The sequence below is a fragment of the Pterocles gutturalis genome, unplaced genomic scaffold (genome assembly GCF_000699245.1).
Source record: "Pterocles gutturalis isolate BGI_N339 unplaced genomic scaffold, ASM69924v1 scaffold44958, whole genome shotgun sequence".
Taxonomy (NCBI): Eukaryota; Metazoa; Chordata; class Aves; order Pterocliformes; family Pteroclidae; genus Pterocles; species Pterocles gutturalis.
This window is the reverse complement of record NW_010122121.1, coordinates 15,732-35,771: the sequence shown is the minus strand read 5'-3', so window position 1 is coordinate 35,771 and position 20,040 is coordinate 15,732. Positions and strand designations below refer to the sequence as shown.

Genomic DNA, 20,040 nt, shown 5'->3' with positions numbered 1-20,040 from the left:
TTAACTTCCCCCCCCCCCCCCCCCCCCCCCTTTTTTTTTTTATGCCTATAAAATGTTTAGGCCTCATTCTATTTTGTAAAGATTCATTTGAAACAGAGTTTTATTTATCAATATATCCAAGACACATAATTATCTTTTCCCTTTCAGCAGTATTGACTATATTTGGGACAGGAAATGATGTAATTTTAATTTGGTTCACTAATGGTGTAGTCATGTAGTTTGGTGAAACTACTACATTGTTTATTGAATTACTGCAATGCAGTAATCCAGCTTTTACATTGATCTAATAGATTGACTGAATTACATGTAAATACCTTGAAACAGATGTTGGGCTATTCTGGACCTTCCAGCTTTCCAGCATAATGTTTCAAAGGCTGGTATTCTCTTTCTGTGCAAATTCTAAAGTTGTAGTTAAACTGCAGTTTTAAGGTTGTGGGTTTTGGTTTTCTGAGTAGCAAAGCAGGTGTTTGCCAAGTGTCAGTTTCTGGGATTTGTCTTGTTACACTGCATTTTTTTTTTTCTTGTAATTGCATAGTAAAAGATGTGGTTGAATTGAAGTAATTTAATGTATAGATTTAAATTATATTTGCTGATGTAACTATGAACGTATTGAAACAATGCATTCATTTTAAAAAAACACATAATATTTGGTCTCGCACATTGTCACAGCATGATATAAATTTTAAATAATTTTCAGTAATTGCCTATCTACCCCAATTTTGTAAATGATGTGTTAGTTTTGAAATGCAAAAGGAGTGATAAAGCCCCACTAACATCTTGCCTTTTTATTCAAAATTCACTCAGTAATAGCCACTTACTTATCTAAAGAGGATCAGCTTTACTTTGCTTCACTTTGTACAGACTGTTTTCACAGATTATTACCTTAAATGCTTCATCGGCCAGGAAATTTCACCATCTTTGGATGTCAGTTTAGTGACAGCCTTTAGTGCTGTCATGTGCTCTTGTCCTGTGCTAGGTAAATAAAGCTAGCCACCAGTTAAAGCTGCCCAGGCAGTTACACTGAAAAGGTTAGGAGAGGAAAGAAGCTTCGTATTCCAATTACCACTTAAAATACCTGCTTGTATGTGTGTATCATAAGTGCCATACCAGTACTGTGTATCAATTCTACAGAGCATCTTAACAGCTTTTTTCTCTTGTTTGTTTTGCCTCAGTGTTTTCCTCTTTCATCTGCTTTTCCTCTTTTTGCTTTTTCTGTTCCTGGTTTGAAGATGGTCTGCATCCTTTTTTTCTGCTCTGAGGTGGTGCTCTTTCATAGGTGTCTATCGTAATTCTTCCTCTGCGGACTGGGGAGGAGGCTGTAGCCTTCCTCTGAGGAGTGGGGATTTAGTTTCAAAAATCAGAACACTTAATACACGCCAACATATTAATGTAACATTTTACATTTTGCAGGTTGGGAATCCACGTGTCGAGCTCACTCTTTCTGAACTTCAAGATATGGCTGCCCGACAACAGCAGCAGATTGAAAATCAACAGCAAATGTTGGTTGCTAAGGTAATAATTATACACAGATCATAATAAATAAAAATTTACTTGAACGCACGCAAGCTTAAGTTTCATGGATACAGAAAAACACACTAATCCATTCTAGTTAAGCTCAAGAAAGAGCTTGAGAAAGCCATTGTTTTACTGAGTTAATCTTAACCTAGGCAATATACAACATTTCAGTGTAAATGATACTATAACAACCTAATTCAAGCCAAGTCATGTGTCTTTATAAAAAATATTGCTGGGTTTTATTTCTCTCTTTTGTGAGGCCCACTTCATGATCTGTAATAGACCAGGCTTGTCTCTATGCTCATATTTAGTAGCTCATTCACTCTAGCATAGCAATAGTGGTATGAGATGTGAATATGCCCCTTTTGTGTATATTCATATATTACATTTACAAAGTCTCCAAGATGTGCAAATCTAAATATATTTTCAGAGTGGGGAGTGGGTTTAATGTTTTTGACATTGTTGTAGGTGTTACAATACACAGTATGCACTAGATGCTTGGAGTATCTAGGAATCAGCTGTTCAATTCTGTTGATCTTTTTTGATGGAATTAAGGTAGAAAAAGAAACATTTTCCGTGTGTGCCCAGCAGAAGGACTGTTATTAAGAACTGGAAAATTATCTTACAGTAGGTCAGCTTGTTTAAAATGATCTGTTGGACACATTTTGTCGTCTTTGGGAAGCTGGATAACAGCATGGGAAGTTCATTTTGCAACAGCAGTAGAAGTGCTAATAGCAGCAGAAATCAAATGCCAGAGGAAGCTTCACAGATGTGTTTGAATGAGTGTTCAGGCTAGGGTTGTATTTGCACATATATGTGAATTTGACATTTGGTCTAAAAAATCTTGAATCTCTGCTCTAAAACAGATTTCTTAAATTAATATTAAGTGGTTTTTTTTAGGAGGTCTGATACATATTTTAACTAGATACAACCTTTTCTGATTTCTGGAGGTAAAAAAGCCCCATTGATTGTATTGATGGGTTTTCCTAAGTTAACTTATTTTTAAATAAATGGATAACAGGTACTTCTTGTCTAAAACCTAATTTTGTCAGGAACAACGTTTGCGTTATCTGAAGCAGCAAGAACGTCGTCAGCAGCAGTCTGTTTCAGAGAGTGAAAAGCTTCAAAAACTTAAAGAACGTGTTGAAACCCAGGAGACAAAGCTGAAAAAAATCCGTGCCATGAGAGGACAAGTGGACTACAGCAAGATCATGAATGGCAATCTGTGTATGTGGGATTTTTAAGTAATTTATTTAATTTCAATTACTATTCACTGCATGACTAGCAAATAATGCTATATTTCTAGTCAATATAGCACTGAAGGAGAATTTCAAATAGAATACAGAGTGCTGTGTTTCTATGAAATTTTTATTATGACATAACTGTTTTATATAGTCAGACATAAAGTCAGAATAAGTCTATTCTGTAGCTATTAGGAAATGTTACGACTGTTACGACACGTAAATATTGTATATGTGCATGCATATACTAGATTTAAAACTAGTGTGTTGTATTTATCAGTAACTGTAGAATTAAAAAATTAACAACTTCTGCTTTAATTAATAGTTTTTTGTTATTTTTGTCTTGTTAATTTTAGCAACTGAAATTGAGCATATAAGTGCCATGTTCCAGGAAAAGCAGCAGGAGCTACAGGCTGCAGTGTTAAAAGTGGATCAACTTACTCAGCAACTGGAAGATTTAAGGAAAGGCAAACTGAATGGGTTTCAGTCTTACAATGGACAAATGACGGGACCTGCAGCAGTAGAATTAAAGAAGTTGTATCAAGAACTACAGGTGAGTAACAGAGAGATGCTATTTGGATGATAGCTGTAGATTTTTAAAACTTGTATTACTGCTCTTATGGGTGGCCATTTAGTTCTGTGACATCATATAAAACTGGTGTATTGGAATGCTGTTAATGCGTCAGGTTGTAGTTAGCATATAACCCTCTTTAAAACAGAATTTCATTAGCTTTAAAAGCTATTTTTGTTGCTCATGCACAAAATGATACAAAGTGTGCAAGTGTTTTGAAGGGCGTATCTCAGCCCCTAATACTGAAATACTGAATATTGACATAATCTAGTACTTGGTTTAATCTCTCTTTAAAAAAAATTTGAAAAAAATTAATTTTGGTACTTTTCTATTTTGAAAAGAAGTGGGTGTAGCAAGCTCACTTAGATGTGATCTTAACTTGGAGACATGACTGGACAGTGAATAAAAGTAAATTTAAAATACATTGTGAAAATATAGCTATAATGTCTGCTGTAAATAAAAAAATACACAAGAATTATATAACACATTTTAACAGAATCATCAAAAATATAAGCTGCACTGTATTCACCACACTATATAGTGCACTATAGTTGCAGTATGTTGACACAGTATTCCCTGTATCGCTATCATATATCCTCCTGAAAGACAATTGTTACATCAAAAGCGTAGTTCTCACATGAGTAATTAAATGTTCCATTTACATTGAAATTTTGTCCAGTTTTTATGTTTAAAAGTTACAGAATACTTAATCATGTGCCAATGTATCAGGATTTGAGGGCTTTTTTATTTACTCACATACTTTATTGTGATCAAGGCAACAGCTCTAATATGTATTTAGTATTTAAAAATTAATTTAAATTTCAAAATCAGTCTCACTTTTTTACATGACCAAATACAACATACAGATTAATCCTTTGCATATTTTCATGAATTAGGAATAAAGGTCCTTTTTTCTTCTTTTTCCCCTTTCCCCATTTATACAAGGCATATCTACCTTTCAAGTATTTCTAAGTGCAAAGATGCTTAATAGACTAAAATTTCTCTCTCATGTTTCACAGTGATCCCATATACGTTTATTAAGGCTTAAATTTGCCTCAGGTTTTTTTTGCATGTAACATTACCGTGAAAATTGGAACACTGAGACAATACTGTCAGAGTTATTGAAAGTATGGAAAAATGCCAATGGGAAAGCAAGAGAAATAATTATAAAGACTGTCATGATTGATTTAAACCGTAAAGGTAATCCATCCCCTAATCTACTGGAAACCTGCTGTGAATGTTTCAGTTTAATCTCCATGTAGAGAGGAAAATCGGTGCCCAGCCCCTGCAGTAGCAGTTCAGTTAACCTCCCATCAAGAAGTTTTATGTGGAACTGGAAACAGAATCAATAGCATTGATCAATAGCAATTTATCTTTCAAGTTTTATATCACTTAGTTATCATGATATTCAAACTGTCTTGATGGTTAAACATAACTTTTAGCAAACATTTTTGGTGACTTAATTTTTCATGGTGGAATTCAGTTTTTAAATGTTTTTTATGCCTAATTCTTCAATCCACTTGCTATAAATGGGATGCAGTCTATATGTATTTTATAGGTATCCACCAGTTTATTAGGACTTTCTTTCACTTGTTTCTTTTAAGAGCTGTTCATGGTTGCAAATGCTAATTTGACAGGTTGCGTGGAAAAATAACATTAGAGACATCAGAACATAGCTGATCCCAAGTGGCTCTGAGTTTTTTAACACCGCATTAGAAACCAACTTGATAACAGGCAAATTGAAGTGACTGTCCTAACAAGTGGTTTGGGTTTATTTGGTTTTTTTTTTTTTTGAAGATTCGTAACAGGCTTAACCAGGAGCAGAACTCCAAGCTTCAGCAGCAGAAAGAACTCTTAAACAAACGCAATATGGAGGTGGCTATGATGGACAAGCGCATCAATGAGCTGCGTGAACGACTATACAAGAAAAAAGTTGAGGCACGTCAAAAAGAAAACATTCCTGTAAGATAAACTGTTAAAAGGGCCACACTTTAGTTTATCAAGAGCCTATAAAAACAGCATAGAATCTCGCTTTTTCCCAGCTGAGTAATACAATTACATCTAAAGAGCCTATTTTAAAAGTAGCAGGCTTCTTAAAACTATTGTAAGGTTTTGTATAGATATTAGAAAACTGTTAGACAGAATGTGTTTCCGTTTATTTTTCTTTATGGCATAGACCATACTATGTTAAAAATGACAGCGGTTTATATTTCTATGAAGCAAAGTGTGATTATGGGCTGTGTTTCAAAGCATGAATACATAAAAAATTTGTTTTTTGTAAAATCTTGGTCTTCCAATATGGAAAACTGATAAAAACAGAGATGGTCTGATCAAGTTAGTCTTAATAGCTATCTGGAACTTTGAAAAGAAATCAGTTGCACAGTAGACTATTTCTGTAAGGACTAGAGAGATCAATTCTGGATTCCCATATGTATTCCTAGCTGGAGATACTGCTTTGCAAAAAAAAAACAAAACCAAAACAACCACATATTGGATCATTTAAGAACTCATTTTAGCCCATTTGCCCAAGAAAGGCCCAATGAAAAGAGACCTTCTACAGATAAATGTTTCTACAAGAAATGTTATGTCTGAGAAGTTTAATTTCTGAGGTGTTGATTATAGGGAATAAAATTTTTACTTTCTCCTTTTTTTAGTGTAGAAGCATGGAGTATGGTAACTTAATTATTGAGGTGACTTAGATACAGTGCATGGTTCTAGATAATTAAATTTAAACCTCCTGTTCATGCACAAATGCCTAGATTAAATGGAAGATCATGTTTCAATTTTTCTGATTTTCTTTTTTTAGTTGAATCGTATTAATGGAACTTCATCACCCCAGTCATCCTTGAGTGCTTCAGGAAGGGTGGCAGCAGTAGGACCTTATATTCAAGTTCCAAGTGCTGGCACTTATGCCGTACCAGTAGATCCAGTTAAACCACAGTCTCTCACCATTGCTTCTAGCTCAACCCATGGAAGATCAAAATCTGGTAAGTACTTATGTGTGGTGTTTATTAATGCACATGGTTTGGAAAGGAGTAATAAAGAAAAGGAAATCTTAGGAGACCCAGTGTTGGCATCATCTCTGTAGTGGAAGAGGCAAGTTTTGGCTGTCGTGATACTGTCCTGTGAACTGGACATTAGTCATTTTTATATGAGGTGTTTTTGCTTCTTCCCGTGAATTTTTCTTAGGACACTTAAGTGTTTTCTTTGAAATTTTACTAGCTGGTACACCACTAAAAGGAGCACATGTTCCTTCACAGATTCTGTGTTCTGTCTTTGATAGCTTTTCAATTAGTATGCGTGTTTGAATCTAATAATGAAATGAACTTTGTGGCAAACTGTATTATAAGCTATATTATAAAACTAGTTACAGTATGTTGCTTTGTATCAAGTAAAACAAAGCTAGTGAACAAGTAAAAATAATATTAAGTCTCAGAAGGAGACTAAATAGGAAAATCGAATATAACTATGGGAATTTTTTGCTCCAACTGAGATGTGAGAATTTGTGGTGCTTGAAGCATTTCTGAAATGAAATAATAACCTTAGCATTGATGCTGTTCACTTGTTTCTGCCTTCATTAGTGAAGGAGCTGCCCCTCCAGAGCACTCCCCAGAACTTGATGTCCAAAATTGGCTCCAATGTCTCCCATAATTAATAATTCCATCTACATTATAAAACAGAATTATTATCAGGTTTCTTTTAATTTACATTGGGTACTGAAGGAAGCAGGTCATGATATTTGTGCCCTAAGTTCTCATTCTGGCAAAGCTCACCTCTGCTTGCATCTTAGCAAAATCAGAATTCTTATGAAATGGTTAGCTAGGAAAATGCACATAATACAATTAAAGATGCACCATCCCATTGGTGCAACCACAGGACTTAGTTTACCTGGTCTCCTAGGAGAGATCTAAAAATAAGATAAGCAATGACCACTAGAGCAAAGCTTCTGCAATACTCACATACATTGCAGTACATAAAACTTAATACTCAGCAGAGCTTGCAGCGTGCTTCCAGATGGGGAAGAAGAGACAGAGGGAAGACAGTCTGAACCTCTCTGTAGGAAAGAATGACAGAAATCCCACCCCCCTCCAAAAAACCCAAAAGTCAGGAAGTGAAACTATCCAAACAGAATTTTAAAAAACCCCAGTCTTTTCCATTGATACCTGTAGTTTAATTCAGAGGCAGTATAAATGCCATCCCTGTGGTTTTATAGAAAAGTGACTTAATTGTGGGGTGAAGTGACAGATTTGCAACAGTTTTGTTTTCAGACATGTGGATTCCTGTTCCACATATTAGATAGTTCATAACTTTTAAGTTCACCAACCAAAAATAATTCACTATTTTGTAAATATCAACCTCAGAAGATATACATAGCCATTCCTAGACTTACCTCAGGAGGGTACAAGATCTCTGAATGATAACTTTTTGATTTTATAAAAGTAATTAGTCTACCTTAGGGCTGACTTTGTGTTTATTGCTCTGAAGGTACTTGAATGAAGTTCTCTAAGATAGATTTATGTAAGGAGAAGTTTATAAGCTCCCAGGAAGAAAATAAATTGAGATTTTTTTTTTCAACTGTCATGCTTTTATTTCTCATTATCTGAGTGTTCCTGTTCTAATTTCTCCATTGTCACTGTTATAATTTTTCCACTACTTTTTTTTCTTTCTTTTTCTGTGTAACTGGATCTGCCTTGGTGTGTCCGGTAGAGACAGACTGTGGGTGTGTGAAAAAATCTCCAGACACCTGGAAGGTTTCTGATTTAGACATAATAGTGGATCCTATTCTGTCACCTCCCACTTCTCTTCAGTCTGCTGTTCACAATGTCATCCGCCTGGCACCTACTGTCTTTGACACCCAGCACTGTGAGTCCGTAGAAGATCTCTGGCTAGCTAAGAACTCAGTTTTTAATATGGTCATCTGAGCTCTTGCATACAGATGCATATTAAACAGCATCTTTAGAACCTGTGTTGTGGTCTAGCACGCTGAAGATGCTGTTGAAATGTAAAATTGTTGAGAAGTTGCTTTTCATCTTTGAAGAAAACAGATTTGCAGCAAATTCATCCCTGGAGTAATGTACTAGGAATAAATTTTCTTCATTGAAAAACCTTGAAATTTTCTAATTGTTGTGAGATGATTCATAGTAATCACCAAAGCATGTTTTATTACATCTCAGATTAGATTACATCTCAGGTACAGGTTTAGATTGAGTTACTTTATGGGAAACTTTGAGTTTCCGTGTTGCACTGGCCCCAGAGTTGGGATAAAAGCTCACTCTCTCCAAGTCAATAGCAAGAATCTCGCTGACTTCCATTGGACAAAAATGTCATACTTAGTTTGCATTTCAGTTGCTGTAGTAAGTATCCTCGATACAGACCTACAAAAATTTTTAGGTAAAGTCAGAGAAAATACACAAAACCTTTTGTGTCTGCATGTCACTGTCTTATTTATGTAAATGTAAAATGGACTGGTGAGAGTTGAAATACCCTGGGCGTTAGGTAGTCTTACAAGAAGCAGACAAGAGGTAGATTTGGAGGAGAAAATGAAGCCAGTTGGCTGAAATGGCTGTGGGGTGGCTGAGAGCAGGAGCTAGTGAGGGCTTGTCAGAAGGGCGTTGCCATCGGATGGGCAAGAGCATCTGGGACTTTTTTCAATCTAACCAAAGATAGCAGAAGGCAGACGCTGTTTGATTGCCTCCTTGCAGCACCTATCGCACAGCCTCTGGCGCCATGCACGGCAGTTGCAGATTGCAACAGCAGCTTAGTTGAGTGCATGAGATTCAGCTTAGGTTGTGGGAGTATGGGAGAGGTGCACTCATGAAAAATGCATGGTAGTTGGCAAGGCTGCCAGATTCTAATATGAAGAACATGAAGGTGGGAAGTTACATTCTGATGTTTATATAAGTAGAATGAAACAGAAGTTAAAGTGAAGAAGAGAGTCTGAATTTACTTCCAGTCTCTTACCTCAGAATTTGGGGATGAACATGCTCATATTTGGAATTCAAAGGATTACAAAAAGGTTTTGTGTAACTGTCTTTCTAACAGAAGAGTGTGGGCTTGTATTTGCAGGTAAGATAATTAAATTATTTGGGACTTTTGCTGTTGTTTCTTTAAGTGCTTTCTTAATAGCTAAACTTAATGGCAAAGATGCTTTCACATTTAGCGTGAATCAATTATAACACCTTTTACTGATCTTCAGAAGTTTTACTGAACCATAACCTTACTGAGTTATGGAACATCCTGTATATTTTGTACAGTAAGCATTAATTCAATGCATACGTGGAAAATTTGCTATTATTTAGGGTCAGAGTGTTTAGACTGTCATCTCTTTTGGTCTTGCTCTTTATAACTGGATGATTAAAAACAAAACCAACAAAAACTCCAACATGTCCAGTTCTTGGATGTTGCCAGTACTGAAGCCCAGCCTCATTACGTTACTTCCTGGCAGTCTGCAAGTGTGAAAAGTGATTTCTGGACTGCATACTATATTCTCAGTGTAAAAATATGCAAGTGTTAACCCTATTTGAATGACCAATCACAAGAATATTCTTGTTGCAAAGTAATTCTCTCTCAGAATTCAAACACAGTTGATCTGTATTTGAAAAGTTAATACAATATAGTATGGGTAATATTAAGGAATGGTCTGCACATATAATTAAAAAATAACTAGTATGGTAGCTTAAATGCAGAGGTATAACTTTTTTTTTTTTTGCTCACTTAACAGTGATATGATTTTAACAAGCCTATAAATAGGTCCATGACCTAATAAGAGTGAATTTGCACTCATATAGTGAAAACACTGGGTGGTAACTGTCAAGAAGTCTTCAGGTTGCCATTGAGGGGGGAAGAAAAGGGATACTCAGGAAAGAGGATAAGGCTTATGGACAGAAAGTAGAGTGGTGATGTTAAATTCACTGTAATTAGAATGTTCCTTTGCAGCTTATTCTTAGACTATCTGTTGTACTAGACAGACGATGGCAGAGAAATCTAGAAATAGCCTTGCTGATTCTGTTTGCTTGGGGCTTAAAACTGAAATGAAATGGGAAAGTTTGCCATTAAATACCCGATTTTCAGTTGATGTTGTCTTACTATGGAGTCCAGAAATCTCAGTAAATCTCCACACATACACACAACCCATTTTAGTTGTTATCCTCTAGTAAAGATAGTTACGTGTTACATGTCGTCTTTACTGATCCTGAGTGCTCCACTAAGCTAGTTACAGGCAATAAGCAAAGGAGAAATGATCTCTGGTTTCCTTAGAGTAAGAGAAACCTTAAGTTTAATCTTTTAAAGGCAAATCAAAGCCTTAGGAGATAACCAGGGATATATGTAGTTACTATAAAACAGATCTAATTATCAGGCTATTTTAAACTTTCCTGTTTACTTAGAGAACAGAAACTGTATAGTCTCACGCAGTTAAGTAACATATCAATGCATCTAGGACTTAATTAAGGATTTGTTGCCTCAGTTTATGTGCAGCTATGCATCATTTTTTGCATATGATGAAGATAAAAGTCCATGACTTGTATCTTGACACTGTGAGTTGAAGTTGTCAGCTGACTTTATATATAAATTTCTTTAAAATTAATCTCTGGGGCAATTCTAATTAGGAGAGTATGCTGAAGAAAAACAAAAGGTAAGTTAATCACCACTTCCAGCAAAGGAATGTATGCATTTGTTCCACCTCATTGTTGAAATGAGTTTTTACATCCTGTTACGAGTGAATGAAACTAGTAACCATAGTTTAAATTCAGAGTAAGTCCACTCAGAGCTTATGTAGACTCAACATTTAACATAATTTGACAGTGTCTCTGCATGGTACCAAAAGAAATATGTTGATGAATGTTTCTGTAAGGATTTTTGTTCTAAACTTGTTTGCCTTCTAATAGTAGAATATGCAATGCTCAAACCAAAATTCAGTACAAATTTTCAATACAATTTGAATGTCAGATGGTAATGAACAGTCTATTACATGCAGTGATTGGGCTTTCACTGTTGATTTCTGAGTCAAACATTAACAGTGATCTATCTCATTTCTGGAATCACATTAATCCTGTTGTAATGTAAACTATTCCATCTCACATGTAGTTTTGCCTGTTTACAGTGGTGGTGTGGGTTATCTTAAATACAGTGTTTTTGTCTGTTTTCAAGCTAATGATGGAAATTGGCCAATACTTAAACAGAGCTCAACCGCTGTGGTAAAACCCCCTCAGATCTCCAACGCAGACTGGAAAGAATCAAGCATGGATACTGCTTTGAAACAAGGAACTATATCCAGCCAGCCTTTGCCAACTTCAGTATTAGGAAGTACTGATAAGCTGGTGGGTTTCATCTGTGAGATATTTATAGATGTGTTTTGCTAAATTGTGAACCTTTGGCTTCTATAGCTGAACTCACTTCTCACTCCTGATGGTTATTTTAAAAGTCATAAAAAATTACCTTTGTATTCCTCCTGTTCTTTACTGTTCTTATCACATTACAATTTATATTTCTTTTCAACTTCAGTAGTTCATATTCCTCCCTGTTCTTTTATTTATCTCATCTCCCCTTTCCTCTGCCTTTGCTTCTCATGTTTGTTTCCCCCACCTTCCTATTTTTCTAATTCAAATCTTTGCTACTCTTTTTCCTTGGTGTACATTATCACTTTTTCAGTGTACTCTTCTTCTCACAAAAATCTCACAAAAGAGGTCATTAAATCTGTCCCTGAGTGAGTCCACTGGTGCTGTCTGTCTGCACTGTTGTTCTAGTACTTTATGAATTCTTTAAAGCTGTAATCTTTAAAGAATAAGGATGTTGTCTTGAAATAGTTTTGGTACACTCTGTTATCATACTACATATTATGAAATACATTATCAACTAGATACTGAGATCCACAACCTAGAACAAGTTATTCAGGCTTTGAAAGTATGCAAATAGTTTTAGATTCATATTAATGTGTTATAGCTGAAGATGCCTTTAAACTGTGGCCTCTGTCTGATGTACGATGAGGTCTGGTGATAAACTCAGGTAGAATCATATCTAGTGATTAAGGAACACAAATTGTATTGACTCCTTTGCAGTCACACAAGTATGTTTTGTTGAATGAGGAATATTCTTGCTCACAAGTATTTCATTTAATTAAGTGGTATATACTATTTATTGTTTTTTACATAGGGTCTTGACCTGGGGAAAGTGCCACCAACAGTTCCTGGTGTAAGCAAGCAGTTGCCTCAAAACTATGGGACCTATCCAAGTCCAGTTCCCTTAGGAACAGGTTCTACAAATTCTCTAGAAAGAAGGAAGGATGGCAGTCTGCCCAGACCTGGCACCAGTATAACAAATCGGCAAAGACCTGTTCCACTTCCGCCACCAAGCAACGTACATCAGCCCAGTTCTTCACAACAGATTCAACAGAGAATTTCTGTACCTCCCAGCCCTACGTATCAACCTTCCAGTTCCCCCTTGTTTCCAGGAGGAGACGGCAGGCCGGAACTCCCTTTAACTGTGGCAATCAGACCTTTCCTAGCTGATAAAGGATCAAGACCTCAGTCTCCCAGAAAAGGGCCACAGACAGTAAACTCCAGTTCCATCTACTCAATGTATCTTCAGCAAGCAACACCACCAAAGAATTATCAACAAGCTGTATACAATACCTTAAATAAGTCGGTAAAAGCAGGTAGAAGATACTTTGCCTTTTTTTTCCCCTATGAAATAGACTGTTAAAATCTACTTACTGGGCTTAGTTTACTTTCTGTATCAGTTTGAAAAACTTGTTTAAATCTGTGAGAAGAGGAAAGATGTTTTTATGTATGCAGCATGGTAGAAAAATGATCCCGTATATTTTGGGGGTGATAAATACATATACATTCCATTACCTTTTATTTAAACCAAGATGCAATTAGAACAATATGGTCTGGATACTCTACCAATACTTTCAGAAAAAAAAGTTGATAAAAACAGTGTCTAGAGAGGAGAGTTTGTCTCCTCTTACTGTTTCCTCATGAAAGAGGAAAAACATTCCAGGTGTTACTTGTAGCTTATAATTGTAAGAAGCACCAGCATCACCACCAGGTGAGTATGTATTTCTGTTTTGCTAGGTTCCAATACAAATAATTTTATTTTTTTTTTCTTTCTGTATTAGTCGCTAGCAACAGAGACATCAGTGGTTTATTTGCATATATTTTCTTATGTAATTTGAGAACAGTTCTTCACTGTTTTCTGTCTTTCTTTTCTTCAGTTTATGGAAAACCCGTATTACAGTCTGGTTCGACTTCTCCCTCACCCTTGCCGTTCCTTCATGGTTCTTTGCCTGCCCAGACTTCCTCACAGCCACAGTCTCAGCCTCAGGCTGAGGTCTCTGAAAAAGATCAGGAGTTGGAAAATGCACCTCCATCCAGTGAAAACAGCAATGTGGAAAACATTCCTCGTCCCCTCAGTCCAACTAAGCTCACGCCTATTGTGCATTCACCCCTACGATATCAAAGCGATGCTGACCTTGAAGCTCTGAGAAGAAAATTGGCCAATGCTCCTAGGCCATTAAAGAAGCGTAGTTCTATCACTGAACCAGAAGGCCCAAGTGGACCAAATATACAAAAGTTATTGTATCAGCGCTTCAATACTCTTGCTGGAGGAATAGAAAGTGCTCCTTTTTATCAGCCAAGCAATCCACAGGACTTCATAGGCATCTTAGCTGATGTTGATAATGGTAACGCCAGTACTAATGGCAATATTGAAGAACCCATTTCTGTGCAACCTACAGTTCCTCTTCCTGATGAGCCACCCCCTTCGTCAGATGCTAATGATAATGAATTACCTTCTCCTGCTACTGAGGAACTGATAAACACTGAAACCACAAATCAAACATCTGAGACAACTGAAGATAACAACAACAATCTCGCTATAGTTCCTTCTACTGAACAGTCACCCAGTCCCACGCCTGAGGTCAGTTCTCCAGTTGAAGATGAAGCTCCTTTGCCACCTGTTCTTCCTCCTCCACTTCCTGCAGTAAGTAACAAAGCAAAAAGACAATTTTGTGAACTATAGAATTAGCTGTGTCTTTAAGCGTAACTGGAAGATGGTAAGCTTATGCTAAATGCTATGTTTGCACTTCAAGTTTCTTGATACTAAGAGAAAAGAAAACCAGGGGGGCTCCAAGGATAATTTTGATCGATTAGTTTCTTTACTACTGTAGCCCTTTAATGAGGAAAACATGCATACAGGCAACAGGAGGCTGTGTATGTACTTTAGGCTGTAGAACTTTTTTGGGGATATACTCCTGTTGTAGAACTCATCTGGGGATCTGATATTCCATTGAAACAATTTTTTTCATTTTCCCGGGCCTACAGAGGTAACTATATGTATGAAAGTAAGCTGTGGCAGGGAGAAGCTTTTTAATTTGCAAGCAAGCTGACATAACTGTTCTGGGAAAAGTGCACTCCTTTTCCTCTCTCAGCAGAGAGATGCGAGACCGGGGCTAACACTAACAGCAACACAGCTGACTTGTTTTAGCAGAAATGTTTTTGTAATGGGCTTGTCGCATAATTTGAATTGCTTTCAAAGTCCCTCCTCCAGCTGCACCAAACTCTTTTAAATACTTGTCATTACCAAACTCTACAGCATATGGAGAACTGAAAACAGGGAGAAAACTGAATTTTATTCTTAGTTTTTGCTATGACTCACTTTAACACTGGTTTCAAATAATATCTCCACTTTTTGATTCATGTAGGGACCTTGCATTCCTCTTACAGTTTGACTGCGGTGTGCAGAGAGCCTTGTATGCATTTTCCATGAGCTCAAGTGGGCCACGATACTTCTGGGAGTATGGAATATGCTAGCAACAGATATTATTCATACTGTGAGAGGTTTATTTTCCAAACTGAAATAGCCATACTGAATAGGAGCATAAACGAAAATGGATATTACAGTGCTAGAGACCAAAAGCATTCCATAAAAGCTGTAATTAAGAATAGACCTTCTTTCTGGCAAGTGACAAGGACACATGAGAATGATTCAGAATATTCTCAAAACACATTTAAATGTTTCAGATCTTGAGAATGCTTCTGCTGATAAACACCAGCTAGAATGCACATAAAATATCTTCATATTCTGTAGTTTTCCTTCCCACAGCAAAACTCATAACTTGTCAGTACTGACCTACAGTGGGTATTTCCGCTAATTCAAGGCAAAGATTCATCTGAGCTGAGACTGATACTCAGGCTTAACTGTGTCATGCTCTCTAGTCTAAGCCAAGTTTGGACAGTGTCTCAGACAATCCACCAGAAATACATTCAGTTTATATTAGATAAGATTAAGATTGTGGTGCTCAAAAGCCATTGACTTAAGTTTTAAGTACTTTGTTCCTTGTACTCACTACCTTTAGTTAGAAGCTTCTAGATGATATTGGCATATATATATCAAGTGTTTTGTTTAGAGAGTAATGCATAGTTCTAATTACCATTTAAGGAGGATGGGATTCTTAATCTAGTTAAAAAGTAACTGAATAATTTGTAATACTTGTGCAACCTGAAATGATGCCTTCCAACCTTCCATCTCTACTCAGACAAAACGTACCAACTTGAAGAAGCCTAACTCAGAAAGAACAGGCCATGGTTTGAGAGTGAAGTTCAATCCATTGGCCCTCCTCCTAGATGCTTCTTTGGAGGGAGAATTCGATCTTGTACAACGAATAATCTATGAGGTGAGCTTCTGCACAATGGCAACCTCTTTAAATATTTAAGAAAAAAGAAAGTGCTGAACTATTTTATGTTTTCAACAGGTTGATGATCCCAGTAAACCAAATGATGAAGGAATTACACCTTTGCATAATGCAGTGTGTGCTGGTCATCACCACATTGTGAAGTTCCTGCTTGATTTTGGTGTAAATGTAAATGCAGCAGATAGCGATGGGTGGTAAGTGTCAAGACTTTTAACTCAGTATCTGGGAAAAACAACATTTTGATGCACATTCGAAATTTAGTTGAGACCTGTTTTGATAACAACTTCCTTCCACTTTACCCCCAGCAAATGAGCACTTTCTAATCTCTAGATGGTGACAAACTCAAATGCAAGGTTACACTGTGTTCAACTCCCATGCAAGCCCACTTAAATCATAAAGTATACTACATTTTGGTTTTACTTGTGTAGTTACACTTCTTGTTCACATGCTACAATAACTAAACTGTAAATAACAACTGACAAAAGTTAATTCAAATTTCATCTTCATATAATCCACCACAGATTCTAGTGTTCTTGAAGAATCTAGCCTTAGAAGTAGATGTAGCACCTCTGAAGTGTTTGGAGGGGATGTGATGCCTTGCTGTGCTGATCTGCTTTGCCCTCACCTGATTTTACCTTGCAAATTTCCTCATATTGGAAAATAGCCTGTTATACCCTTCATATAGCAGCTTCGTAAGCTATGAAAATCAACATGTTTGTTAACATCAGTTTTGTAATGTTTGGCTTTACTGGAGTCAGGTAAATCCTGGAATCCACTCCAGTTGCTTGACAGGCTTTGGACAACGCATACGTGTACTATAATCATAGAGAACAATTTATTTTAAAAGTAAAGAGACTAAACTATATATTGCATGGTAAATTAGTTAGGAATTCTTGAAGTTATTTTTTCATGTCTACATTTTTGCTTTATTTCAGGACACCTCTGCATTGTGCTGCTTCTTGCAATAGTGTTCACCTCTGTAAACTACTGGTTGAATCTGGGGCAGCTATTTTTGCTTCAACTATAAGTGATATAGAAACTGCTGCAGACAAGTGTGAAGAGATGGAAGAAGGTTATATTCAGTGTTCCCAGTTCTTGTATGGTAAGCTGTGACACTACTTTACAAACTTGTTTAGCTTTTTGAAAATTCATCCCTTTTTGCCTCTCTGATCTGCATGAAACATCTCCTTAGGCCCCAGACTGGACAATACTGGCCATCACCTACCTGTTCTTTCAAAATGCTAAAACCGGAATACTCTTTTCATTATTACATTGCTCATAGTCCTGTTCTTTGAGTTACTTCACAGGCTCCTTCTAATGTTACAGATTTTTAAAGTTTAATTTGGCTTAATTTCAACCATGGGAGGTTTTGACAGTGAGTTGTCACATATCTTGACAGATACTCCAACTTGCAGATGCACAAATTTCTAGCAGATCACATGAAGAAACATACATACTTTATGAATAATTAGCTCACAGAATGTATTTAGTTACTAAGATATATTTTGCAAGAAATGTACCTTATATAACAGTCGAATTTTTAATTTACATCAGAGGATATAAGCTTCATTAAGGCTCTATATACCTGACACTGTGAAGATATTCAAAAGCTTCAAGTGTTATTGTATAAGGCCTGTTGTAGAAGGCAGGCCTCTGAGAAACATACAGCAGGTCTATTAAGCTGCTTACCTCAAACATTTGTAAAACTATTTTTATCCTCATTTGAATAAAAGATTGTGAAGTTTCTATTGCATATATAATAAAAAAGAAAAACCTCATGCTCTAAATTGGTTTAAAGTATTCTGTAAAATATGGTTTTATCATCCAGTTAAATTTCTGAAAGCATTTAATCATGGAAGTGCTGAAAGTTGTTTATGAAGTTTTATTAATAAGAGACTAATATTTGGGCCACAGTGTCCACACTAAAAATCCGAAGAAGGAAACGCAGGATATTTTACCACTAGTGTTGTCTCCGATTTGTTTGTAACAGGAGTGCAGGAGAAGTTGGGAGTGATGAATAAAGGAGTGGTGTACGCTCTGTGGGATTACGAAGCCCAGAATAATGACGAGTTGTCATTCCATGAGGGCGATGCCATTACTATTCTAAGGCGCAAGGATGACAACGAAACAGACTGGTGGTGGGCCCGTCTCAATGATAAAGAAGGCTATGTCCCTAAAAATCTTCTTGGGGTAAGTTCTTTTTAAGTTGCCTTTTCCCTTCTATTTTTCACTTCCTCCTGAAGTAGGAACACAATGTGGATCTTTGGTCAGATTCTCTCTGGCCTCTGTGTCATTGTAAAGAAAAAGGAGAGGATAGGGTTAGGAGACTAGTGCTGGTTTTTATTTGGCAAGTTAGTATTTTAATATATTTTATGCTTAAATAATATTTTTTTTCCCCTTGGCTAAAATACAGGGCCCCTCTGTGAAGTGTGGTGGCTCTATTAGGCAGCTCAAAGCTTTGGCCAGGAAGTTCTTCAGGAAGGTTTTTAATACCTGGCACAAGATAAGCAATATCTAGATATGTACAAACTTAAAACAGGAAAGAGCCTTGACGATGATAACTTTACACAAGTTGTTTATGCTGCTCTCAGTCAAATGGAACATTGCTATCATGAGAGACAAATGTCAGCCTGCTACTAAGCAGAGAGATACAGAGAACAAAATGCGTAAGAAAAAACTGTACAGAGCAGGAAATAAGCGCTCTCTAGAGCTCGACAGGGAATTCTTGTACTTACATAAAAGCATCCTTTGGTCTAGTCTGGGATCTTGAGCTCAATGAACCAAGTCATTTTCAGAGCAGCAATTTGGCTGCTGTTGGCAGGAATAAGTCAGCCCTTGGCCTCCTGCTGCTTCTGGTTTATTTTTCCAGAAGTCACCTAAGAACATGCTCTAGCTTACGAAAACCTCATCCCCCAAAACACTTCATCACCCAGTTCTTGGTAATAAGTACCCCTTGGTTATAATTAAATTGATTTCTATTTAACTTGGTATCAACCATGCAAAGCCTAATATTTTTATTCTGTTTTTTACAGTTATATCCGCGAATAAAACCTAGACAGCGAACCCTTGCTTGAATTCAGTTGTACAACAGTGCAATACCATGCTGGTAACTGGAAACTTAAAACATACACTGGAGCCATCATTTTTGATCATTTCACACAGAGAAATAAAACTATGATATTTAGTTTTAATGGTGCTTTCTCTTATTAAATGGACAGCATCTGAGATTTTCAAGATCTGCAGTTTGTAAATGAGGATTGTTTTTATGTGACCCACCACTGATGAGGAGAGCGATACCTCCACTACCTACCGTGTTGCGCCAACTATTGTCTACAGCAGTGTTTAAAGTTCCGTGGTAGGAGCTTTCTTGTGTTAAATGTTCAGAGGTGTCATTTGCGGAGTGCAGATATGCTGTCCACTTTGCTCCAACCCCACAATAACTGTCCCACGTCAGGATGTTGGATATTTTGTTCGATACCAGTGAATGTTGAGTTCTCATTACTGATCAACTCTTTGGTTTCTAGGACACAAGATCTTCACCTATTACATGCATAATTAAGTAGTCACCAAAGCTTTATGAAGGCTAGGATTTTAAGTGGTAACATGCTATACACTTAAATCCTAGTCAAGACAACCCCAACAAAAGCTTTACATAGTCTATCATCTAGTATTATTTGCATTTAGGATCAAGCTAGAGAACTAACAAAACAACAGTATTTGTACACTTCTCAAAACCCCTACATAATATTTCACTTGGTGTTTTATTTTCTTCTTATTCAGCCTATAGCACCACTGTTACCTCTACTAATGTAAAGGTTCCCCTACTAACCACCTGAGCTTGTCCATCCTGGACGAAACAGTTAGTACCCAACTTGCAGCAGCTTAAGGGATTTGTATGTCTGCAGGGATGAAAGTGCAATAGTTGAAAAGGGTAAGAGTCGGGTAAGGGTTATACTGTGTAATTTGAAGTCTGCCTGAGGCAGCCTAGAAGAAAATACAAAGGACTGGATAGAAGTAGAAAG

General features: G+C 36.7%; 1 protein-coding gene across 1 annotated transcript in view; it reads left to right on the top strand.

Annotated features, from left to right (window-relative positions):
- The window catches only part of PPP1R13B (protein phosphatase 1, regulatory subunit 13B), a 37,797-nt gene extending 17,883 nt beyond the window's left edge, over window positions 1–19,914 (top strand). Inside the window, exons 3-15 of the mRNA XM_010077428.1 lie at window positions 1,411–1,512; window positions 2,568–2,742; window positions 3,113–3,309; window positions 5,125–5,289; window positions 6,134–6,314; window positions 11,476–11,645; window positions 12,478–12,979; window positions 13,541–14,307; window positions 15,863–16,000; window positions 16,079–16,212; window positions 16,954–17,120; window positions 18,009–18,208; window positions 19,051–19,914. Coding sequence (XP_010075730.1) covers window positions 1,411–1,512; window positions 2,568–2,742; window positions 3,113–3,309; window positions 5,125–5,289; window positions 6,134–6,314; window positions 11,476–11,645; window positions 12,478–12,979; window positions 13,541–14,307; window positions 15,863–16,000; window positions 16,079–16,212; window positions 16,954–17,120; window positions 18,009–18,208; window positions 19,051–19,092 — 2,940 coding nt within the window. The 3' untranslated portion in view covers window positions 19,093–19,914. The remainder of the gene's footprint in view (window positions 1–1,410; window positions 1,513–2,567; window positions 2,743–3,112; window positions 3,310–5,124; window positions 5,290–6,133; window positions 6,315–11,475; window positions 11,646–12,477; window positions 12,980–13,540; window positions 14,308–15,862; window positions 16,001–16,078; window positions 16,213–16,953; window positions 17,121–18,008; window positions 18,209–19,050) is intronic.
- The last annotated feature ends 126 nt before the right edge of the window (window positions 19,915–20,040 follow it).